Source organism: Oncorhynchus nerka, linkage group LG8 (assembly GCF_034236695.1).
Source record: "Oncorhynchus nerka isolate Pitt River linkage group LG8, Oner_Uvic_2.0, whole genome shotgun sequence".
NCBI classification, from domain to species: Eukaryota; Metazoa; Chordata; class Actinopteri; order Salmoniformes; family Salmonidae; genus Oncorhynchus; species Oncorhynchus nerka.
Window position 1 is genome coordinate 42,335,078 of NC_088403.1, and position 25,214 is coordinate 42,360,291.

The following is a 25,214-nucleotide window of genomic DNA, read 5'->3' on the forward strand; positions in this document are numbered from 1 at the left end:
TTGGGGTTTTTATTTATTTTCAAATGATTTTATTGGGTTTCATTGATTGATGAATGTTGTTCCATAATGTATTGCCAGTGAGAGTGAGAGACAGCAGTGAGATATAGTATAGAACTGCAGCAGTATAGAAAGCCTCAGTAGGAATCATCACATTTCTGTTGTTAGTATAAGATTTATCCAAGATTGTCCAACATTCAGATGCTCATTGTTAGTTAGAAAACCAGTGGCCTTCAAAGACTGTGTGTGTGTGTGTGTGTGCGCATACATGTCAAATGTGTGTTTTGTGTGTGTGATTGCGCATACATATGTGCGTGCGTGCGTAAATTGTGTGTGTGCAGTTCAGTTCAGTTGACAGGCACTAGTGAATCAGGCGTGGATTCTGTGCATGCAGAAGGCCATATTGTTAGTATGTATCTGAAGTGAATGCTACAGTCGGAATACATTGTTTACATTGCGATGTCATAAGAGCCCTGCGTTCTTACTTCTAACTGGTCAGTGGGGCTGGAGTGACAGCTAGTGCAACGACTGGATGACGTCGCTCTAGAATGAGATAAAGAAGAGTGAGACAGTGGTGTAATAGATCATTCTTAATGAAGTACATCTGCACTGGAACCAAATTGAACTGTGTCTCCAAGAACACCCTATTTCCTAGATATTAGTGCACTACATTTAAACAGAGCCACCAGTGAATGGAACTCTTGCGCACTTCCAGGTTTCTATTATGACGACATGCTGGTCCAATCCTTATTGTTCTCATCCTAGACTTCACTGCCAGTTCATACATACCTTCACATTCAACCACCAACTACTACTCCTGATCCAAATACATTATCATCAGACACAAGCCTACCAATGCTAGCCTGGTCCCAGAGCTGTTTGTGCTCTTGCCAGCTCCTTTGCTGTCATGCGTCAAGGAGTTGTCGAGAGAGCGGAAACATACTGGCGCCCAGGCGTTCTCAATGCAAACCCAATGAGGAAAACTTCCAAAGACTACTGCTACCATATCCCAAAACATGCATTGTATTTCTGTACAGTTCCGTTATAGCCCATACGGCCGTATGTGTAGCAGAGGAGCCCCTAGATTTAAGGCAATCCAACTGCTGCTATGTCGGTTACCTTTAGTTCCCAGTTATCGTAAACCATAGAAACCAAGGGAAACGTCGAAGCCATAGGACTGCAAACTACTGGGCAGCGTCTCCTAGGCCATTGACTCGTATACTACTGTATATACGTTTCCTTGCGTCTTTGAAAACTTGACATGATCTAATTTCCAAATCAGGCAAATTATCCATACTGCACCCAAGAGGGACAATAATATCATTCAAAAACATAGCACACCATAGTATAGCATAGTACCACAAGGGTACACCATACCACGAGAGGAAACCATAGTACCACAAGATAATCATCTCATAGGCAATTCTGACACACACAACTCTGTGCTCTTCAAATCAAATTATCTTATATCTACCAAGCCTATAACAAGTCTATGACGGGATGGTGGGATTCTTCGCCCTAACAGTCTCAATCCACGTTTAAAAAGTGAATATTTGTGAGGAATTTCTATGTCATTTTATTTGGGGGATTTTTATGTAGCTATGTGATGTTATCATGTGGAAGACACTCCTGAACATTCAATTGGTCCAGAATCGAATGTCTTCACATGTGTGTTTTCTTTTTGGTTGTGCCCAAAACTACCTCACATGCAATAGTAAAAGAAAGGGGATGCCTTCCTCTACTATTTAGTGGCAGTTATAAAGTGAAACATTCAACCCAAAGCACAACACTAAGATCTGATATCTGAAAATCTTCCGATGGTCAAATCCATCAATGCTACATCTTTGGTGGGTTTTTTAACATCTTTGCTACGAGCGAAAAGCACCGCGGTAGGCGCTGTCGCATCTGAGTTAAGAGAAAGATTACATTCGTTTAACATTCGTTGTTGTTGTTTTTTTGTGTGTAAGCACAGATCTCAGTCACTGAGGTGGGGGGGGCGGGGGGTTTAGCCATAGAAATAGAATGCATAGAATGGACACATGCCCTTAGAACACTGGAATTCAATTGGTAGTTCCCATAGAAATATCATCTCTAGTTCCCACACCATTGTTGCATGTGTGGAACACTGAGAAAATTCTATCCATTCTTGCCATTGAATGTTCCATTCCAGACTGGTCTCATAGACTAGACGTAACATAGTAAATGCAAATCCATAACACTGAATTTAGTATGATGTTACATTTGGTATAATGTAAAAATCTAGCAACCCAAAGGTTGTGTTCAATTCTCGTCACGGGCAACTTTAGCATTTTAGCTAATTAGCAACTTTTTACTACTTTTTAGCTAATTTGCAACTACGTAATATATTGTACGAATTGCAATTTGTAACATATCATGAAATGGATGAAGGACATCCACAAATGAATACATACCATATGAAACGTAACATATCATATTAAATGGAGTGTCTTGGGTTTACATACAGAACCATACCAAATGCTCGGAGACAACGTTGTTCATTCTATTGATTCTAGTCTATGTGGTTAGTAGTGTAGGACCCAGCACGAGCTAGCAGGTTATAAGGCATAGAGAAGCACCATAACTACTACAGCAGTGTCATAGGAGAGAGGTTAGCAATGCACACCTGAATCTGGGTGACAGAAGAGGGAAGTGTTAACTACGGTTCTCCAGTTACTCACTGTCCCTTAGTTAAAGGCCCAGTGCTGTCAAAAACCTGATTTTTGTTTTATATATATTTCCACTGTAAGGTTAGAATAATACTGTGAAATTGTGAAAATTATGATAATGTCCTTTTAGTGTTTGAAAAGGCCTGCTGAAATTTCGGCCTGTTTTGGTGGGTTGGAGTTTTGGCCTGCCTGGTGACATCAGACATCCCCACTCAGACCACTCCCTGACAGTCCTACCAAGATTCTTGCTTGAGAAATTGCTAATTTAGTTTCCTTTTGACTATTTTAATTGAAACCAATCACAATAACCAGGTTTCCATCCAACCTTTTTATGCGCATAAAGTACATCAAATAAAAAATGTCTGTGATGGAAACTTTGTCGGTAAACTTTTCAAATGTCGACAAAACAAAATACGCTATTGTATTTTATAATAGTTCTATTGTCCTGTGTTGTATTCCGCAACACTACGGTCCATGTTAAAGGAAGGGAAAGGGGGGATGCCTAGTCAGTTGTACAACTGAATGCCTTGAACTGAAATGTGTCTTCGGGATATTCTGTCTGTATTTTTACACGGTTTTACAACAGTTCCTCCGAACTCATCTTTAACTTACCCAGTATAAGTCAGATGATACAACTGATCCTGGTGCAGTTGTTAGGGACAGTGAGTTACTACAGGTAGGGAGAATACTGGAACATCACAGAAGGAGTGGTTCTAGAGCTGCGTTTCCAAGGCAACAAGGGAGCCAAACAGAACAGGGTGCAGCACACAGTAGGACTACATCCCAAATCACATCCTCTTCCCTATATAGTAAGTGCACTACAAAGGGAATAGGGGGCCATTTTGGATTCGCGGTAAAAAGGTTTTCATTTCCGGAATAAAAGTCACTTGGAAACAAACGTTCTTCTATATCTAAAAGAAATGTTAAATAAGTTGACCTAAGAAGTTAAGACAAAACCCACTCTAGGGGTTTAGTGTAGAAAGAGTGGGGGTGCAGAGACGCAATTATTTTCTCGCAAAAACACACTTAGGAACGAGTGTATAGATCATCAGGTCACACCGTAATATCAAGGAATATGCTCATACAACAAGTACTAGTAAAAACACAGAAACACCGCAATTTACAAGCTTCACTTTCACTACTAGTCTCCTAACCAGGATTGGGGCCAATTCCATTTCAATTAAGTAAATTCAAGGGAGTGATTTCAAATCCCAATTCATGAACTGAAATGTGCCATTGTTTTTCAGTTAAGGATTTTTATAAATTCTTGTGCATTTTCTCAATTCTTGAAATGAAATTTGAAATCACTTCCTGAATTGGCTGGTTTGAGATGGAATTGACCCCAATCATCCTAACAAGCAACTGACTGCAGCACAGCAACACCTAGTATGAAGACTACCCAAAGAACCTAAGACTAACTAACTATGCTTTCATATTAGCAAAGAGCTAAATCTGAAGGACTTCAGAAGTCTATACATAGCCATAAATGACTTTGTTACAAAAACAAACTTCCATTTTCTATATTACCACTGGACGCGTTACAGACTGTCTACATTGCAGACGCCTTCCAGATCTCACAATGCTTGGATAAGACTTTAACACACCAGCTAACCACATTATGATATAGCAACCTTATGCCTGACCGCCAAGTTGATGATGTGGCACGCAACTATTGGTTGATGCCCTGGAATATCTGCAACATCTACAATGTAGTTGGCCTGGAACGCAACCATTATGTTACTTCAATATCAAGAGGTTTTAAAGTTCAACTAGGCTTCGATTTCACATTGACTTAACTTTCTCTAGCACTGGCATTATCTCAACAAGACAAAATAGATATACAACGTTCAAAGAGTAGTATTATTATCTTCATCACAAACACGTTTCCACACAAGTAGACTTAAAGGCTACGCTACAATATCCATACTAGCGTCCTACTTTGAATGCTAGGACCTCATACACTGGCTCGTTCCCTAAGGCTACATTTACACAGGCATCCCAATTCTGATCTTTTGCCACTAATTGGTATTTTGACTAATCAGATCAGATATTTTGTCAATAATTGGGCAAAATATCAGAATTGGACTGACAGTATAAACGCAGCTTAAGTAGTGTGCTAGTGTGTATATTGGAACAGAGCCTTTGTGTACCCTCCGATGTCCATACTGGAATACTACTTAGAACGCTAGGACCCAATACACTGGTTCATACCCTACTGGTTCGTTCTCTAAGTAGTATGCCATTAAGGATATTGGAAAAGAGACTATTTTCTCTTCAGTGTCTTTAAAAAGCGCAAATTATATGATGGACAATAAAGCAGCAGCTCTGGGGGTTAGTAGGTAACAAATACGTTTTTCAAATTGCTTCGTTTTTTTTCCCATCCTCAAATCAACACTATAAAAATGCTAGCATTACAATAAGTGACAAGGACGTGCCTAAAAAAAGCACAAACAGGCTGGCATCGAGGTTATAAAAATGCAGCTTTTAGACATGAACCTGTGTAAGTAACCACTGCAAAAACGCTTTGTGTCTTTCGGACAAGACCAGTATATACAATGAAGGTAGAAATGGTACAAAATCACACGGGGGATATACGTACAACCAATTGAATTCAACCAATTCAACTAATATTGAAGGCAATCCAACAGATAGAAAGTGCAGGTCGGATATCAATCGACGTTTGATTTCTAGCATCAACAGTTGAACAGTTCAAATCACTTCCTTTTTTATATGCCAAAGCAAACAAATCCACACCGATCATAGGGCTTGTGTCGATTAGATACGCTTTTTGATTGGATAAACAGAGTTACGGGACAAGTATGTGGGCTATACTATGTCCTATACTATCTCTTCAGGAAATACCGAGATGGAAGCCTGGTCCGAGATCTGTATGTGTTTTAGTTTAGCAAGTCCTCTGACTATCATTGTCAAACTCAAACTGATCCGGGATCAGGTTAACATCTCCTACATAATCATATAGGAAACAGGCATATTAGTGGTATTCAAAACAGTTAAAATAAATTAAAATGATATTTACACATAGTTTGGCAGGGGTAGGTCTACAGAGGTCGGCAAACTGCCCTCCATGTTGGCACCAAGTTATGTCACAATGACATTCTGACATTAGAATGTCATGCAAGTTGGCGGTGTCAACATGGCCGCCAATGGAACGTTACATTACAGAGTTTGCCGATCTCTGTATAGCCAGGTATAAGGGGGGGGGACTATCATTCAAAAGTGGTGTGTGTGTGTGTTGGTGTGTGTGTGTGTCAGGTGGAGAGAGATATTCCATAAGGTGGGAGCGGGTAAGTGTGTGTTGTCATGCCCTCTTTGTTTGTGCGTGTCTGTAGGTTGGGGGACGAGGCAGAACTGGGGGGGGGGTGTTAGACAGCGTTCTCCTCACTAGGGGGCTCAGCATTGGGGGGCTCCAGAAGAGTCTGTTGAACTGTTGGTGAAAGAGAGGAGACATGAAACTGATGGTTATAAACCTGATCACAAACTGCAACTTGTTTTTTTTTTATATATGTACACTACCATTCAAAAGTTTGGGGTCATTTAGAAATATACTTGTTTTTGAAAGAAAAGCACATTTTTTTTGTCCATTAAAATAACATCAAATTGATCAAAAATACAGTGTAGATATTGTTAATGTCGTAAATAACTATTGTAGCTGAAACCGGCAGATTTTATATGGAATATCTACATAGGCGTACAGAGGCCCATTATCAGCAACCATCACGTCTGTGTTCCAATGGCACGTTGTGTTAGCTAATCCAAGCTTATCATTTTAAAAGGCTAATTGATCATTAGAAAACCCTTTTGCAATTATGTTAGCACAGCTGAAAACTGTGGTGCTTATTAAAGAAGCAATAAAACTGGCCTTCTTTAGACTAGTTGAGTATCTGGAGCATCAGCATTTGTGGGTTTGATTACAGGCTCAAAATGGCCAGAAACAAAGAACTTTCTTCTGAAACTCGTCCATCTATTCTTGTTCTGAGAAATTAAGGCTATTCCATGCGAGAAAATGCCAAGAAACTGAAGATCTCGTACAACGCTGTGTACTATTCCCTTCACAGAACAGCACAAACTGGCTCTAACCAGAACGGAAAAAGGAGTGGGTGGCCAAGTACATTAGAGTGTCTAGATTGAGAAACAGACGCCTCACAAGTCCTCAACTGGCAGCTTCCTTAAATAGTACCCGCAAAACACCAGTCTCAACGTTAACAGGCGACTCCGGGATGCTGGCCTTCTAGGCAGAGTTCCTCTGTTCTGTGTCTGTCTTCTTTTGCCCATCTTAATCTTTTATTTTTATTGGCCAGTCTGAGATATGGCTTGTTATTTGCAACTCTGACTAGAAGGCCAGCATCCCGGAGTCGCCTCTTCACTGATGACAACCGCTCGCTTGACCCAGAAGCCAGCTGCACCAACATGTCGGAGGAAACACTATTGAACTTGCAGGCGCCCGGCCGGCCACAAGGAGTGGCTAGAGTGCGATGAGCCAAGTAAAGCCCCCCCGGCCAAACCCTCCCCTAACCCAGACATCGCCCTATGAGACTCCCGGTCACGGGGATCCTACCCCAGGCTGTAGTGATGCCACAACACTGCGAGGCAGTGCCTTAGACCGCTGCGCCAAATGGTAGGCCCCACAAACTGAAACTTCTAAAGCTTAATAATAATGCCTTCATAAACCTTTTACAACCAGAACCAGCCCTATGACCATTTTCAATTGGAGGTCATTTTATCTACTCTAATCTACTTCATTTGAAGTTAAGTAAAATAGGCTGCAGATTGTCCAAACACAAAGATCACTTCTTCTCATGGATTCCATCATAAGAAAGGTGTTGGTCATATATGGTATAAGTTCCGAAAACGAAAACCATTCCCTCACTTTTCTTTTGTCTCCTTCTCTCACCAGATTGGAGACACCCCAGAGTATTGAGTTACCAAAAAAAAAAACACCAGTTCCTCCCCCTCCATCTCCCTCCCACTTCCTCCCTCTCCTTCCCTCCCCATCTCCCTGACAGACCCTTTTAACTGGAGAGAATACGGTTTCATATTTCACTCTCGTGTCAACCAACAACACCACAAAACTATCAATACTCACCAGCGAGTGAGCAATGCATCATTGGGTGAGTCAGTGAAACTGAATAGCATTTTTAGGACTATAATTTCATCCTCATATTGTAGCCTACAATATGTGTCTCCACACACGTAGGCCTATGCTGTTGATGGATTTAAGGTCGTTTTTATTGATCTCAGTTCGTCAGCGTCAAAGTAGCCTGTCATTTCCATCATTTGTGGGGTATTAAAAAAGATTCTGCCAAAGTCTCCAGTCATGTAAAATGATGTAGAATTGCATGAAATAAGTTTATAAAAGACCCCATTTTTCCCCGGACCCCATTTTTCCCGGACCCTAGGCTACTACATTGCTCCCCATGTGTGCAACTTCTGTAAGTGCCTCTACTCTACTGCTTTGTGTCACTACGCAAATGTGATGATATGCATGAAATGCTTTATTATAAAGGTGATTTTTTTGCCCTCATGTGTTCCGGTACCTCAGAGCTCCCCAGGTCACCCCCCTCTCGCGCTCACTTTTTGATCCGGCACCTCCCGATTTACGAATGAAGCACTGCCCGTCCCACTTGCGTTAGAAGTTAAGAACGAGAAAGTAGTACATAGAAATAATGGCGCTCAAATTGAAAATCATTCCACAAAATAATGAGGATTTCTATCAGCCTAATCAAGGTGTCGATTACATCTCACATTCCAGAGTTCGAACTTGTAATCAAGGATGCATGGGATTTCTCGTAATGCCACTCCGTGCAGCCAATGGCAATGTCCGCTTTAGGTATAATGCCAGAGGAGCTGCTCGTGGATTTGTCAGCTCTAACGCAGTTCCACCTCTGACACCGCAAAAACAACTGCTATGCAAATGTGGGCTAAAGCGGATCTGATTGAATAGAGCTCTAGCTCTCTATGGGTGGTTACCTTGTGGTTCTGTGGCCACCACAGCGTCCGGGTTATCAGTCTTCACCAGGTCTGCATTCAGGCTCTCTGTGATGGGAGGAGACAACAGTCTGAGATCATCTCACGTCTAGATTTATTATAATTATTATAATGAATTCTAGATGATTATAATTCATTCATAATAAAGATTCATGTATTATTATCTCTAGATTATAGATTATAGAGGACAATTATCCCAGCTGGTCACGTACGTTGTATGCTGAAGCAGAACTTCTTCTTCTGGTAGGAGATGTAGCTTGTAACCGCGCCAACCAGCGCCACGCCAACGGCACTGACGATCCCCGCGATGGTTCCGGTCTCCGCCATGGTGTCTGGAACGAAGGGAGAACACAGAGAGGTATCATCCATAATCAACCATCAATATAAGACCACGGCCATGTAAATCTTTCTTTTTTTTCCATAGAAATATTGTTGTTGTTGTCATCATACCATAGTTGTTGTCATCAGCAGTGGATGGGCCACCATTGCGTCCACCTACATGGACAAATTTGAAAGATGTACTGCGAGGTAGTCTATCGCGTTATTTATTATTAGCGTGCAACCAAAGCCAATAAATATGCAGTATTTACATCGTGTGTCCTGACAAGAGAATCTTAACAACCCAGATGTAAATATATCTTTTTTGTATCTTCAATAATCCATCATAAGAAATACAAGCAAGTCTGAACACAGAAGTCTGTCCTTAAGCTCTTTAAAAAAAAAATTAGCTCATCATTTCCCATATCTGAGATCATTACCTTTCCCTTTGTCGGGGTTATAGGTGTTGTCTTTTCCAACGTCAAACAGATCATCGTCCGAGAAGGAGCCACCTAAAATGCGGGATATAGGATTACATTAACTGGCAACCCTAACCTGACACACCAGGCTCCAAGCCAGGGACGGTCCCCATACAAACAACGCCAATGTCTCCAAAGGAAGGTCACGAGAGAGAGGACAAAGTTCAGCAGACGAGGAGTCAATCACAGTGCTGGTTGCCAGATTTCACCCGGGGAGGAAAAAGAGAAGATTAGCCTTTGACAAGACCCAGCCAGAGTGAAACTACAGCCACCATCCCCATGCAAGTTGCCAGATATTATGACCACATTGGCAGGAAATCGGAAGTGGTGCCTTTTTGAGGATGTGGGTTTTGGATATAGACCATCAGTCCTGCTTTCTTGCGCAGTACACCCACAGTACAAACTTGCCAAGAGGAAGCTTTTAGTAGAGTATGTGTTAAATACATCCAAACACAGTACCCATCCAAACGCAGTACACACGCTCAGTGTGTGCCCAGTCGATAACTCCCCAGTAGGCCTTGTTAATGGTGTGAGAGAGAAATCGGGGGGATAGAGAGATGGATAAATGGAGATGGAGAGGCAGAAAGTAAGAGAGAGAGACAGGGAGAGATAAAGAGAGAGAGACAGGCATACGAGATAGAGAGAGTGACAAAGACAGGACAGATATAGTCGATAATAAAGAGAGGAATGAGGTTAAATTGAACTAGGTATTATCCAAGAAGGTATTATCCAAAAAGCTAGTACCCAGCCCAGTAGACAGAGGCAGGACAGGCACAGTAGGGTTTAGTTTGGTCAGGTAGACCATGTTGGTTAGGGTAGGTCAGGCAGGGTTCTTACCCCCATTCCCCCCTCTGTTGTTGGAAGCTCCGGCACCCTTGCCCCCGCCTCCGATACCTTTATCTGACGAGCAAATGACACCACATCAACCTTCTGTATACTAATACTATAATAATACTACTGCTCTACTATATTACCACTATACTGTACTACTATTACTACTTTACAGTACTATAGCCCACACACCATCAACCCCCTGGTACTAAACTAATACTACCACTAATACTACTATTTCTGGTGTCTAGAACATTACTGCTATTGTACAGCTATACTATGACTATACTACTTAATACTACACTACAACATTAAAGGCAATGTTTTTTTCTTTACAGAGAACTCACTCACGGTAAACGCTGCATATGCTCAATCGGAAATTACCTGTAAATGTCAATTGCACTATAATCCGCGATCCGGATTGAATCGAGGCCTAGCAAATACCATACTACTTCGCAGGACCATGCGATAGCATCTGCAAATCTGTGTACGCGAACAATAAACCTGGATTTGAACAGGGACGGCGTTATGGGCGGGTCTTAGGGGACCTGGTCCGCCTTACCGTACCTCCTTGCCGTCCAAATAAAAGATAGAATATTGATCATTTATTTAACCGAGACGCGCGCCAACAGAAAGATGGCGTGCGTCCAAAATAATTCTAGCATCCGAACAGTGCACTCGCCAACTTTCCTTCGATCTGCAAGTGTCTGAATCAGCGCCCCTCTGTGTTACTATATGTAGACAAACAAAGACGTGTAATGGGTTCGCACTCACAAAATATGTCGCATAAAGCTTACTTCAATATTCCATATTTACTGCATCAAGGGTTGGCGTACACAGATGTTTCGGCTTTACATCCTTCTCCGGTGTGTGAGTCCAATTTTCTTTCATTCAAAACCGCATTTGTTCTAATGAAACTACAAAGTATACCAGTTATTATTGAAGGAGACTGGTTAGTCACTTTTAATGTCTCATTTCTACATACCAATATTCCAAATGACGGCGGTATGGAGGCCCTCAAATTCTTCCTCTCGCTTAAGCGAGGTGCCGACAAAATTACATCATTGAGCTTGCAACAACTAGTGCAAAGAAAACCTAAAAAAACAACATTTGATAAATATGACTATCTACAGACTTTTGGAACAGCAATGGGAACTCCATTAGGGCCATTAACTATGCAAATCCATTTGTGGGGTAATTCTAATTGGATTTTATTGATGAAAATAATCCTTACAAAGATCGTGTTAAATATTGGACCAGATATATAGACGATTGCTTTATGATCTGGTCGGGTTACGAAATTAAATTACATTTCTTAACTACATTAACTCTGGAGTACAATCAATCTCATTCACTATGGAAAATAACATTAACTCTATACATTTCTTAGATGTACTTGATACAAAGAAGGGACAATTTCTTAAGTACTACAGTTTACAGAAAATACTATATCGACAGTTGATAGTTATCACCCTTTCCCCCTAAAAAGAGGTTTACCAGTAAGCCAACTTCATAGACTGCGTCGCATCTGTGACACAAACGAAGAATATGATAGACAATCAAATTCTCTTCTTGAGCGTTTCCGCTTGAGGGGATACCCGATTCCTGGCTTGATAAAGCTCCAAAACAAGTTCAAAGCTTGAACAGAAGCCAGTTACTTAATAAATCCCCACAAAAAGATGAAACTGTTTCCTGTAAACTATATACTTACTTTCAATGATAGCCGTAATGGCATAAGGTCTATTGTCAATTAACACTGGTACATTATCATCAGACTCCTCTTTAAATTCTGCTTTTTAGAATCTACCTCGCCTATAAACGACCAAGAAATCTATCAAACGTATTGGTTAAAAACAGATGTGGTCAGAGAGAGAAAAGAGGCATTCATAAAAGGATGCTTCCCCCTGTAGATCTTCCCATGTACCTCTTGTAGCAACATAAGGAAATGTTCCAACTTTGTATGCCCTCAGACTTCTAGGACCTATTAAATAAAGTCACGTTTAACTTGCACGACTAAAGACGTGATGTATATCTTAGTGTTCTTGCAATTAGATTTATATTGGAAAAACATCCCGCGTCTTGAAAGTACCTCTTGGAGAACATACATCCACTATTAGACGTCAAGATATCACCTCGCCAGTTACGAAACACTTTATAAAACAACACCATTAAATGACTATGACAACAAATTACTCCAAAACGAAGCCATGTGGATGTATACATTCAATTCTATCTCTCCACGCGGTTTAAACGAAGAATTCAATTTCACCTCCTTCCTCCTATATGCCACATTTAGACTGTTAAACAAGAACTGTTCATATCAGATTTTGCATATCGTTCATGAGTTGGCCCGACATATTTACGGCTTTGTCTGATGTCCTTTGTGGTAGTGCTATCTAATGAATTGATGTGAAGTATTTAGGTGAGTGGACACCTGGGGGCGATTGATTTGTGAGTTGCCCATGCCTGCTTCCATATCCTATAATTCTGTATCTCTTTGTGACTCATTTGTATGCAGGTAGACCAGAAAAGCGATATCTTTGATTGGCAGATGAATGCAACCTCTGATTTGAAGCACCTGCTGCACAGCTGTTGATCTTTGCAAATGCTGTTTTGAATGACATCAAATTGGACCTACACACTGAAGAAGGCTGTAAAGCCGAAACATCTGTGTACGCTATCCCTGATGCAGTAAAAATATATATTTAAAAAAAATATATATACATATTTTTTTGTGTGTGTGTTTTTTTTAGTGCGAACCCATTACACCTCTTTGTCTGAATTCCCGGGTTTACGCACCAGCCAAGCTTCTGGGAGAACGCGATGGTTCTATTTTGATTAGTTACTATATGTAGCCCATGTATCTGATGCTGTCTGGCCAGAAAGAGTACAACAGGTCAGACAGCATCAGATACATGGGCTTTTCGCTACACCCGCAATAGCATCTGCTAAACACGTGTATGTGACCACATTTGATTTGATTAACATATAGTAAGGCAGAGGGGGCGCTGTTTCGCTCGATCGAATGCTTTCTCGGGTGAGATAGTTTCAGCTACTTATTTCGTAAGAATGTGCAAAGATAACCTACTTTTTTAAAGTGATTTCTTTGACAATCAGATGAAAACATCGTGACTGGATGTGTTCATGCCAAGCTCGTTCACACATAGGAGGTCCTATGAAAAAGCGCGCCCCCCTCTGGTAATCAAATGCCCATCCAACTGATTCGTTCTGTTGCCCTGCACCATACCTATTGCAAACCCCAACTATAAGTATGTCATATACAAATAAATTAACAAAATATACAAAACACTTAAATAGACAAATAATAAAATAATAGGTAACCTGCTTGTCCCTTGTTCTTGTCCTTCCCTCCAATGTCGTTTTTGGGGTCCAGAGCATCACTCAGGTCAAACTCATCACCTGCTGCAGGGAAAGGTCACAGGTCAAAGGTAGAGTTGCAAAATGACAGTAACTTTCCCAAAATACCCAAGTTTTCCAGAAATCCTCATTGGAGGATTCTGGATTTCGCGCTTATTCTCTCCAACTGGGATTTCTGAAAAACCAGGAAATGTGGGGAAAATCTATCAAAGGTGAGCCTGAACAAACCCCTGCTACGATAAATTAGGGAATCTAGCACACCTCAACCGAGAGGAGACCACTGCAGTAGTGACTTCTGCTAGCCTGGTCCAAAATCTGTTTGTGCTCTTGCCAATTCCATTGCTGTCATTGTCAAGCCAAACATGCACTTAGGCTACAATAATGTCACAATATACCAAGCATTCTAGAAATAGAGCAATATACAACAAGCTGTTGTATATAACAAATAGACAAACTTACAATGACCACAAATAAGGACAACAAGACATTTTTGGATTGAATACATACTAAATAGGTCCAAAGGTCATCCAAAGGTCAAATTGTTGTTTGGTCACTTGGTTGCATTCCAGAATGTGACAGTGTTCTATGGCTCAAAAGCCCAACATTAAAACGAAGATACTGACTCAAAACACAATATTTACACACACAACAACATGTGTGACAACAGACAAACTACAACAACATGAAAACAACATGGCGTGTGTGTCTATAGTGTGTCTACAATGGTGTGCTATAGGAGAACAAGATGTAATTGATGCAGACAAGATACCACTATAATGTGTGTGACTATAGACATGGAGTGCGTTCCAATAATCTTCACTCGCATCCTTTCCTCATCTCCTCTCCCCCATTATAACCATTAGGAGTTGTCATCTGTCCAGTCCAATCAGACCAGTGTTCATGAGGTAAAGCAGAGACCAGGAACAAGGAAGCTAGTTTAGACCAGAGCCATTGATATTGTATAGAGATTTTGGCAAACTAGCCTCCATGTTGGATCCAAACATTCTATGCCATTAACCTTCTAATATGCATTCTAATTAGAATGGTGTCAAAATGGTGCCTATACCAATTCTACAATCTAAAACTGAGTTTACCAAACTCTGTATATCTACACCTCTGTTTTAGACAGATGGGACATAGGCGTTGTCTTCCGACAAGAGGCCTACGTCACAAACAAGCAGAGCTAGTCTTTCGAACCAACAGTGCAGATGGGATGATGATGTGCAACAACGGGAATATACATGTATATTGACACTGATACATAGGCTGCATCTGAAATGGCACCCTGTTCCCCACATCTGGGCCTGGTCAAAAGTAGTGCGCTTATATAGGGAACAGGGGGCCATTTAGGACACACCCGCAAATGTGAAAACGGACGGGAGGGTGGGATGGTGGTTCTAAGACCTGGGTTCAAAACGCTATTCAAAATCATTTGAAATACTTTACCTGTGCTTGTTTGAGCTCGCCTAGCTTAATGGACCAATAGAATAGTCCAAAGATTGCAAGCTCCCGCCCATCTGGCACTTCATTAGGCTAGAGCAAACGCTAAAAGTATTTACGTTTTGAAGCATTTCAAATAGTATTTGAACCCACGTCTGTTCGTTAAGTGGTAGCGGTACCAACCAGGATGGGGCCTAGGTGGGTTACGGGGGCCCTTGGTGGCACGGGGGAGCAGGCCCGGGCGGAGGCCGGGCCCAAAGTCAAAATCAGCCTGGGTGTCATCTGTTAGTGTAGTGAGTGCTCAGGAATTAGTATAGCCTAGTTAGCGTTCAGTCTGGATTAACAAGGTTTAATGCTAGGCTTGGGACTAGATTCAATCCAGAGTGGAAGATTTGGCTGTAGCGTGATTGGAATTTAAAGGCAATGTTTCTGCCTTCGCAGGGACTGCATTCAAAGTAAACGCTGCATATGCCCGGCTCAATCGGAAATCCCCTTTAAATGTAAATCAAACGATTACGCGGCTCTTCCACGCTCCGGATTGAATCTAGCCCTTCGTTTAAGTGGTGTTAGGACAAGTTCTGTACAGATCTGTTAGTGCTGTGATCACTCTAGGGATAGCTAGTAGGGTTAATGGAATCCCATACAGTACTATAGTAGAGGTGCTTGTGAGTTGTAGCGGATTTAGCTAGAGATGATCTGAGAATAGTATGGCGATTACAAATTGACATACATGTTAATACCACAACATCAGAGGAGGCTTGTGGGAGGAGCTATAGTAGGACGGGCTCATTGTAATGGCTGGAATGGAATCAATGGAATGGTACCAAACATCAAACACACAAAAACAACATATCGGACTCTGTTCCATCTATTATATTCCAGCCTTTACATCGAGCCCGTCCTCCGATAGCTCATCCCACCAGCCTCCTCTGCACGACATAAACAAGAGGTGCAAGGCCAAGACTGTGACTAACACATAAGGGACAGCCTTGTTCACCAGAGAGATACAGACAGACATGTGTTGATTGTACCGTGCTATCTTATAGCAGTGGTTTCTCAAAACGGTTTGAGTGTAGTGATCCATCTGAAGCATTGTCCAGACTTTGTTGTCAATAGTTTACCCATCATCTGTTCCAGCTGACTCAAACCCGAGACTGCAATTTTGCTTATAATCAATATCTATTGACAAGCAGTATTGGCTGACTCTACACAACTCTACTGCGGCCATTGCGTTTTTTAAGTACACCACCTGTCTTCTGCATAGCCTACTTGTGAGTCACTTAGCGTAAAAGCCTCTCCTAAACGAGAGACCTAATGCATGCGGGTTTAGTAAGCAGGCCGTTGCAGGGATTTCTCCATTCCCTTGTTAAGTGTAACGGGTCTGATTAGAAAGCCTGTTATGTTATGGCGGTTTCTTCCCTCATGTCTCACCTGGTTTGGGTTTGGGTTTGAGCGGGGCCTTGGTTGCTGGGACTTTAGGAGGAACCTTAGAAGGAGCCTTGGTGGTGGTAATCTTGTCACCCTCTCCAAAGAAATCTGACAGGTCCAGGTCTGAAGAACACAACATCAAAATGACCGAAGTCAGTACAGTCAAACTACGGCTAAATTGGATACACATTAAGACAAAGCCCGTATATGACATACTTATTATTTATTATTTTTTTAGACATCGTTATGGCCTAAATACGTTCAGGAGTAAAAATCTGCTTAACAAGTCACATAATAAGTTGCATGGACTCTGTGTGCAATAATAGTGTTTAACATGATTTTGGAATGACTACCTCATCTCAGTACCCCACACATACAATTATCTGTGAATTTCAAACACAGATTCAATCACAAAGGCCAGGGAGGTTTTCCAATGCCTCGCAAAGGGCACCTATTGGTAGATGGGTAAAAAAAAAAAAAAAGCATAGTGAAGTTATTAATTACATCACTTTGGATGGTGTAACAATACATCCAGTCACTACAAAGATCCAGGTGTCCTTCCTAACTCCGTTGCCGGAGAGCAAGGAAACCACTCAGAGATTTCACCATGAGGACAATAGTGACTTTAAAACATTTACAGAGTTTAATGGCTGTGATAGGAGAAAACTGAGGATGGATCAACAACATTGTAGTTACTCCACAATATTCACCTAGATGACAGAGTGAAAAGACTGAAACGTGTACAGAATAAAAATATTCAAAAACGTACATCCTGTTTGCAATAAGGCACTAAAGTAGAATTGCAAAAAATGTGGCAAAGAAATGAACTTTATGTCCTGAATATGCTGGGAGACAAATTCACCTTTCAGCAGGACGATAACCTAAAACACAAGGTCAAATATACACTGGAGTTGCTTACCAAGACGATGTTGAATGTTCCTGAGTAGCCTAGTTACAGTTTTGACCTAAATCAACTTCAAAATCTTTGGCAAGACTTGAAAAGGGCTGTCTAGCCATGATCAATGCTGGTCATTTATGAACATTTGAACATCTTGGCCATGTTCTGTTATAATCTCCACCCGGCACAGCCAGAAGAGGACTGGCCACCCCACATGTGTTCTCTCTAATTCTCTCTTTCTTTCTCTCTCTCGGAGGACCTGAGCCCTAGGACCATGCCCCAGGACTACCTGACATGATGACTCCTTGCTGTCCCCAGTCCACCTGGCCGTGCTGCTGCTGCTCCAGTTTCAACTGTTCTGCCTTATTATTATTCGACCATGCTGGTCATTTATGAACATTTTAACATCTTGGCCATGTTCTGTTATAATCTCCACCCGGCACAGCCAGAAGAGGACTGGCCACCCCACATAGCCTGGTTCCTCTCTAGGTTTCTTCCTAGGTTTTGGCCTTTCTAGAGAGTTTTTACTAGCCACCGTGCTTCTACATCTGCATTGCTTGCTGTTTGGGGTTTTAGGCTGGGTTTCTGTACAGCACTTTGAGATATCAGCTGATGTACGAAGGGCTATATAAATACATTTGATTTGATTTGATCAATAACCAACTTGACAAAGCTTGAAGATATTTTTGAAGAAAAATGTGCAATAATTGTATAATCCAGGTGTGCAAAGCTCTTAAGAGACTTACCCAGAAAGACTCACAGCTGTAATCGCTGCCAAAGGTGATTCTAACATGTATTGACTCAAGGTTGTGAATACCTAAGTAAATTAGATATTTCTGTATTTCATTTTCAATAAATGTGCTAATATTTCTAAAAACATGTTTTCACTTTGTCATTATGGGGTATTGTGTGTAGATGGTTGAGAAAATATATATATTTAATCCATTTTGAATTCAGGCTGTAACACAACAAACTGTGGAATAAGTCAAAGGGTATGAATACTTCTGAAGGCACTGTAGCTACAGTAGAGATTAAAGGTATTTTTAAATATATGGATTCAAAGTACATATTGGCATGTTTAAACCATAGATTATTGTGATTACTAAGAAGTGGTATGTGTTAATTGTAACGGTGGCCAAGGTGTTGGGGTTCAGAAGTGCCAGTGCAAGGGAGTAGTCCAGGGGGTGTCGTATGCTGAGACAGTGAAGAAAGTAGAGGAAGAGGGGTCATGGGGTCAAGATCCTGAGAGGATCCGTGTAAGTAAGTGGATCTGTGCCAGCAAAGAGGGATAGGCCAACAAGTGATAGATGCTTCAGTAAGATTGGCTTCTTAGCATTCATAGCAATGGTTATCAACTGTACTGCAGGGATGGTACGAGAATTGTTTATTTTTTCCACATTTTCCCTTTCGCCTTTTTTAAAAGTCTTTATTTTATTATAATGTGTTTATCCAAGTCTAGTTGGTGGCGGTAATGCAACATCTTTGGATGCCAACCGCCGTACAACCTCATAGAAGAAGAAGAAGTTTAGTTTGCAAGTCTGCAGTTTTTAAAATAAACAAAGTCATTTTATAGCTATTTATTTTTGTATGCCTTTTAGATGAGAAGGCATCGGCCATCTTGTCACATTTACGTGTCAGAATTGTGTATTAATTAGCCCCTATCCTTTGGGGTGACCTATGGTTTTAAAAGGTTTTTAGAAGCATTAACAGCCAGTGATAGTGGCCCTCGAGCAGATACGGTCCTGAGGATGCAGACCAGCAGCAGAGGAGGTCAACTAACCACAGTGGTGCAAGAGTTCCGTTGGAGGAGAGTCCAGGATGGGCAGGAGTAGACGGTTGCTCAGCCCCGAGGAGAGCAGCGGAACTTGGAATAGGAGCAGCAGGGAACAACCCTTATTTGGTTGGGGTAAATGTTTGCTGCTTACTGCCTGGAGAGAGCGCCGGTTCAGGTGTATTTCATTCAGTATGCACAATAGCAAGGTGAAGGTTGGACAGTAATTCAATTAAGGTGAACTCAATGGCAACTACACGGGCGGCTGTTTCTCTTCCTGTCTCACTGACTCAAGCTTTGTGAAACTGGACAAGGGGGAGGAAATGTGAGGGAGAGCCGTAAACACTAAGTACTAAATTACTCTTTTTAAACATATGGATTCAAAGTGTGTATTGACATCGTGCAATGTTATTTATGCTCTGTATAAATGCATTCATTTAATCCATTAACCCGCGCTTTCTATCACCGGCAACCTTTTCTGTTGTATTGCACTGCTCATTGGTACCTCATTGGTACCTCAGGTGCCTGCAATGTGTAACCAGGGCTTGTGTTTTCTGGAAAAGGTGTTTCCTGACTGTGAGAGAGCCACCTGTTTTAGCCAGCAGTCATGTGCGTTTTACTTAGTAACGACCCTGAGACACTACAGTCACCACCAATTTGCCATCAACCATCAAGGGAATTCTTCCTTTGAACTCATTGAAGGCTGCTGTAAAACAACGCTGTGTTGCAGGTAGAATGTCACATTGACGCGGCGCTGAGGGCAAAGCAACACGACATCTATAGTGGAGCGGAAGTGGAAATCAGCTGTTTTTAAAAAAAAAGTACCTTTAGGACTATTTCTCAGTTCCTCTTTTATGCCTTTTAGATGACAAGGTATCAGCCATCACACGCAGTATCTGTATTAGGCTGATATAGGGAGAATTGGAAGTAGATGCTGCTTATTCTAATATTATAACCTTGTATAATCATTAGGAGAAGATACACTACATCTTTGTTTGTAGTCTTTCAAGTGGTCAATACCGGCTTAAATGCCTGCCAATTTAATAAATGGTAATAAATTAGGCAGATATAATCAATAACAGAGAAAGTCCATATCTAGATGAATCAGTGAATCTGGGATCGTTTACCTGCTCCCGATGGAACCGGTTTGGGTTTCGGTGTGGCTGCTGTTGCTGAGGAAAAGAGAAGAGGACGATGTTACACAGAATGTACAGCTTCGTCCTCAAACGCGGGACATCGGGGTTAGAAAAAATCATTCAGTCAGTTCAGGAAGTAAACTGACATTTCAAATGCAGTTCTCCTCAATGCTTCTGTGTGAGAAACAATTGGAATTTCAGTTTACTTCCTGAACTGACTGAATGGAAATGGAATGGACCCAAACCCTGATATAAAAACATTGTCAACCGAAGGCGTTGTTCGTGACTTCGTCGTAATAAATGTATGATTCCATAGACCGAAAGCATGAATCCAGGTTTTGCCAGGTTTTAGACAGCAACAAGTCTAAAGCATATGAATACTGTATTGTCTTTCTGTACTTACGCGCTTTAGTGACATCGCCATCATCCAAGGCATCAGACAGGTCAAAGTCACCAAACTCCTGGGACAGGACTGCAATACAGGAAGGGTGGAAGGAAGGGAGGGAGAAGCGCGGAGGGTTTTTACACAATCCATTACGGAGAAAAGGACAGGAACTTTGCTCTAGTCACCCTGAACATGTGACCATTAAACAATCGGAATCAAATATTTTGCTACCCCAAGTCCCCACATCAGTGATTCTGCTACTAAATCTACACCAATGCGTTTACAATCTTTCCATACAACATAATGATGCGGTATATAACATGTGCACAACACATTAGTTCTGAGTGCAGCAACACTACCAACCAGACCTGGGTTCAAATACTATTTGAAATCTCTCAAACACATTGAGCGGTTGCACTAGCCTGCCTGGAGTGCCAGACGAGGCAGGGTTTTTAACAGGTAAGTTCAATAGTTGAAATGATTTCAAATAGCATTTGAACCCAGGTCTGCAGCCAACCCATATTTCTTTGCAGTGTAGTGAAGGATGCATTGCGTTCTGTCAGATCTAGATATCAACTGAGATGGCCGGCTCTGGTCAAAAATAGTACACTTGAAAGGTAATAGGGTGTTAATTTGCGACACAACCCATGACAGACTCCAATGCATTCCTCCTGCACATGGGACAGAATAGCTATTGTGTCCATGTAGTGACACACACACATCTTTTTTTCAAAAATGTCTTGCTACATTGAGTGATCATGAAAGATCTCAAAAAGCCCATAAGGGGTTTTGCCCTCCAACAAAATAATTTGGGACATTTTCAATCAGGGCAGATACAATCTGTGTGTCTCATTATCATCAGACGGGTCAAAGGTTATCTCTAGCAGGACTAAGTGGAAGTAGGAGGAAGCTGTCCCTCTACTGATCTAAGGTCTGTTCCTAATTGTGCACCCTAATGGTGCTGGGTTAGGCTTCAGGGAAAAATAAGATGATCCTAGATCTGTGTCTACAGGCACCTACTACCCTTCTAAACACTTACAGTGCAATTTATGTAATGATCGTTATGAAACTGCTGCATTTCCTGTGTTTATTAGTGAAATTCATTAGGAGGCATGTTAGCGTAAGGTAGCATCCTGTTTCTAATCATATCTGTAAGGGTCAGAGAGCAGCATTCTACACTGGTCTGAGAAGGGAACTATCCTAGCACACGCACACACACACATGCGCGCGCACACACACACACACACACACACACACACACACTGGTTTTGAGAGAGGAAGCAGAAACACAGACTCAGCTAACCCTACTAGCCATGTACTGAAGGCTCAATCTTTAGACCAGGAATAATGTTGGTCAACCCAGAACTAAAGTCTTGTGTAATTTGTCAGCCCCTCGATTAAGTTCGAGGTCTGTACTGTATGTGCTCCACCCTCTCCCGTTGCAAGTCGCACCCTCTCTCCTCCCCTTCCGAAATTAGAAAGATGCTTAGCACCAAGAACACAGAGTAGCCACACTTGCCTAGTTACACACACTCACATGCATGCAATGCACACACACTCACGCAAACACACAGACACTGCTGTCCTCTCCCTGTCCCTTCTGAGATCTGGCAGGCAACTTGTGGGTGACACTGGCTAGTAACTCTAAAAAATAGATTCAAGGCTAAGAAGACCACTATCTGTGTGACTGCAGGCCAGGCTGGGTCGCCATGCACCTCTGCAGCACAGCCATGGTTCAATTATTAATGGGGCCCTAACTAATAATATGACTTTCATTATTGCAATTTATTAGCTATGGCTATTGCTAATAGTATGCTATAACATAGCTTTTAGTCTGCATAGTATTCAGCTCTATTTCTATTGCTACGCTATCATTATTTATAGGACTTATAGCTATGTAGGCTATCTCCCACCCGGGGTGTAAGGATATTTGTCCAGCCCTGCTATAGAGGAAAAAAGCCATTTGAAATTATGTAGATTGTCGTAGGAATTCTGTGTGTGCGGATTCCATACGAGCTTGGTGACGACCTCAGAAGCAACCACATGACTTCTGACCATCGCTCTCTTACTCGTGCGACGCGATCATGCGTAGATGTTCTTCAAGCGCCGACGAAGGCTTGTCCAGCGAACGCAATCGTTTGACCTCCGCTGCTATTTGAAGAACACCCCCCCCCTCCCACATGAATCTTGCTCGTAACAACTAGTTACTTTCTACATCCTAGACACCAACAGTCATCTCTATACCATAGCAGTTAATTAGATATCATTTCTCAGGTCAACGCTGAATTCACAATACGAACGGTTGTCTATAGAGACCTGTTTGGATCCCCAGCTGGTGTGTAACAAAGTGAATAAATAATCGATTCCTCTGTTCATTGACGAACACCACATGGCTCTGTCTCGCTGCCGGTCTAGGGGGTTGATCGTATTACTCTTCATTAAGCCAAAAAGAAAGCTGGCACACACGCATGTGTGCACATACACATACACCCCTCTCCGTCTCCACAGATCCACCGCACACACCCTTCCTCTCCTCCTCCACAGACACGCACACACAACCCAAACAGCTCTCTTTTTCTCTCTGTCACACACACACACATCATCTCCCTCTCCCGAAGAAAATACTGCAGCTAAGGTTATGCCCCCTCCTTTCCTCCCTCTCTTCCCCCTCCTTCATCCCCTCATCCCACAATCCAAACCCCTCTAGCTAAAAATTTGCCAAGTACGCACTAATCTGTGAAGGGTGGCAGAGCTGGCAGACTGAACTTTAAACATGCAGGCGTTTGTCCCAAATGGCACCCTATCCCTACATAGCATAGAGTACCATTTGGGACAGAACATTCAGATCATTAATGCAGTAATAATCTGAATAGAACAGAATAGGACTTGAGGACTCGACAGGTCTCATTGTCTCACAATGACACGCTCAGTGTGTGTGTGTGTGTGTGTGTGTGCGTGCGTATGCGCGTGCGTGTGCCTGCGTCTGTGTGGAGGGAGGACACTGGCACCCTCGAGGTTTGAACCTGCACCTGCCATGATGGAGAGAACGAAAGACACTCCACTCACTGAACGAGACCGTAGCTCCTTAGCTCACAATCTAACCATTCAATCAAAAACCATGCTGTCTTGTGAGTGTATCCTAACTGCCTAAGGGATCCACCAAAAATGTTAACTGGACTATCAATTACTTTCAGACAATCATCATCAATAGCTCATTTGCATATCTCTTTATTTAATCCATCCATCGTTAGTGATAAACAAAGACAATTTTACCCTTTAAAAATCCATCCATATTACCCCCAGAATAACGCCTATATCAATCCTGAATATTAGTTATTGTCTTGACTGTAAGATGAATTCTATTGATCATACTGACTGTTATGTGACTAGAATGCAACGAAATCAGCATCTCGGGGAACGTTTTTCCACCCCACATCTTCAAATAAAGCTTCCTCTTGTTTGATTAATTCGAATATTCACATCGACAAAAGCGTGATTAGAACGTGATTCATTTGGGTCCTGGAATCAAACATATGGAACATTAGTTCGCAGCCAGACTGGCTGGTCAATATGGCTCTAAGTCCAAACCAGACTAACGTAGCAGGCTACATACAGGCATGACTGGGTAGTTAGGCTAAAACATATGTTAGACCGCAACGCGTAACTATGCAATAACCCTGTCTCGATCGTAGGCTAATGAACTATGCAGCGGTGAGTTGCTGCTGCCCGTGTACCGTTATTCTCTTTAGAATAAAGAAATTGGGCCTACTGGTTACAAACAACAGACCGAGGCAACAAAAAACTGATGAACTATGCAATAGCGTGAACTGCAACAAAGAAGAAAGAGAGAGAGAGAGAGGGGTTGGACGAAACGCTTACCTTTCACAGCAAGCAGCGAGACCACCAGAAAGATCGACCATGCCGAAAATGTGCCCATGTTTGAAATTCGTCCGTCCGGTGTTGTATCGACACTGGTTCTGAAGCGAGTGATACAATAACTTTACACTGTAACCATAAATCGACGTATATTTTATCCGTGAGTCTGGTTGCTGCAATCTAACCGTTTTTTGTTAGTTTGATCTCCCAATTTTTTTTTTTTTTTTGGCTCCAGCCGTGCGACAGTGTCAAACAGTTTGCTGCAACTGAACCCAAAAGTCTGCAGTGCGAATATGGCGCTGTGCGCTGGTGGAGAAACGACGGGGTGGTAGGTTGGCGCAGCAGCACAAGCTACAGCGTGGTGGAATCATACGTTACAACGGCGGCGTAGGGCGGTTCCTTTCGGTTATTACAGATGCAGACAGACACACAGACACCGTGGCGATTTAAATCCCGTTATTTTCTATTCCAATGGTGTAAATGCCTATGATTGTGCCATATTACATATTCAGGAATCGCGTGTAGGCTTGTTTTTTTAGTGAGGGTGTGTAATAGACTATGCATGATGTTGAACTTTCATTCGC

The 25,214-nt window shown here is 41.9% G+C and overlaps 1 protein-coding gene across 4 annotated transcripts; it reads right to left on the minus strand.

The window, feature by feature from the left end:
- Positions 1-24,952, minus strand: cd99l2 (CD99 molecule-like 2). Of its 4 annotated transcripts, none has more exons than XM_065021808.1 (11): positions 24,634-24,948; positions 20,773-20,841; positions 20,361-20,405; positions 16,568-16,687; positions 13,661-13,741; positions 10,325-10,387; positions 9,449-9,520; positions 9,141-9,185; positions 8,903-9,022; positions 8,673-8,738; positions 1-540 (listed from the first exon to the last, which is right to left on the minus strand). In XM_065021808.1, exons 1-11 carry the CDS (start codon positions 24,689-24,691, stop codon positions 485-487), a joined length of 795 nt encoding a protein of 264 aa, XP_064877880.1. In that variant the 5' UTR covers positions 24,692-24,948; the 3' UTR covers positions 1-484. The 4 variants fall into 4 exon arrangements, with proteins under 4 accessions (XP_064877880.1, XP_029522201.1, XP_029522200.1 ...); XM_029666341.2 differs by lacking the exon at positions 1-540 and adding an exon at positions 5,905-6,129 and having other exon boundaries at positions 13,661-13,738; positions 24,634-24,952; XM_029666340.2 differs by lacking the exon at positions 1-540 and adding an exon at positions 5,905-6,129 and having other exon boundaries at positions 24,634-24,950.
- Between the last annotated feature and the right edge of the window lie 262 nt (positions 24,953-25,214).

Excerpts from the sequence above, each read along its gene's own strand:
- cd99l2 (XM_029666340.2), bottom strand. The coding sequence starts at position 24,691 with ATGGGCACATTTTCGGCATGGTCGATCTTTCTGGTGGTCTCGCTGCTT. Across the intron at positions 9,521-10,324 it reads CAACAGAGGGGGGAATGGGG|GTGGCTCCTTCTCGGACGAT; the intron begins GTAAGAACCCTG and ends CCCGCATTTTAG. Across the intron at positions 6,130-8,672 it reads GGTGGCCACAGAACCACAAG|TTCAACAGACTCTTCTGGAG; the intron begins GTAACCACCCAT and ends TTTCACCAACAG.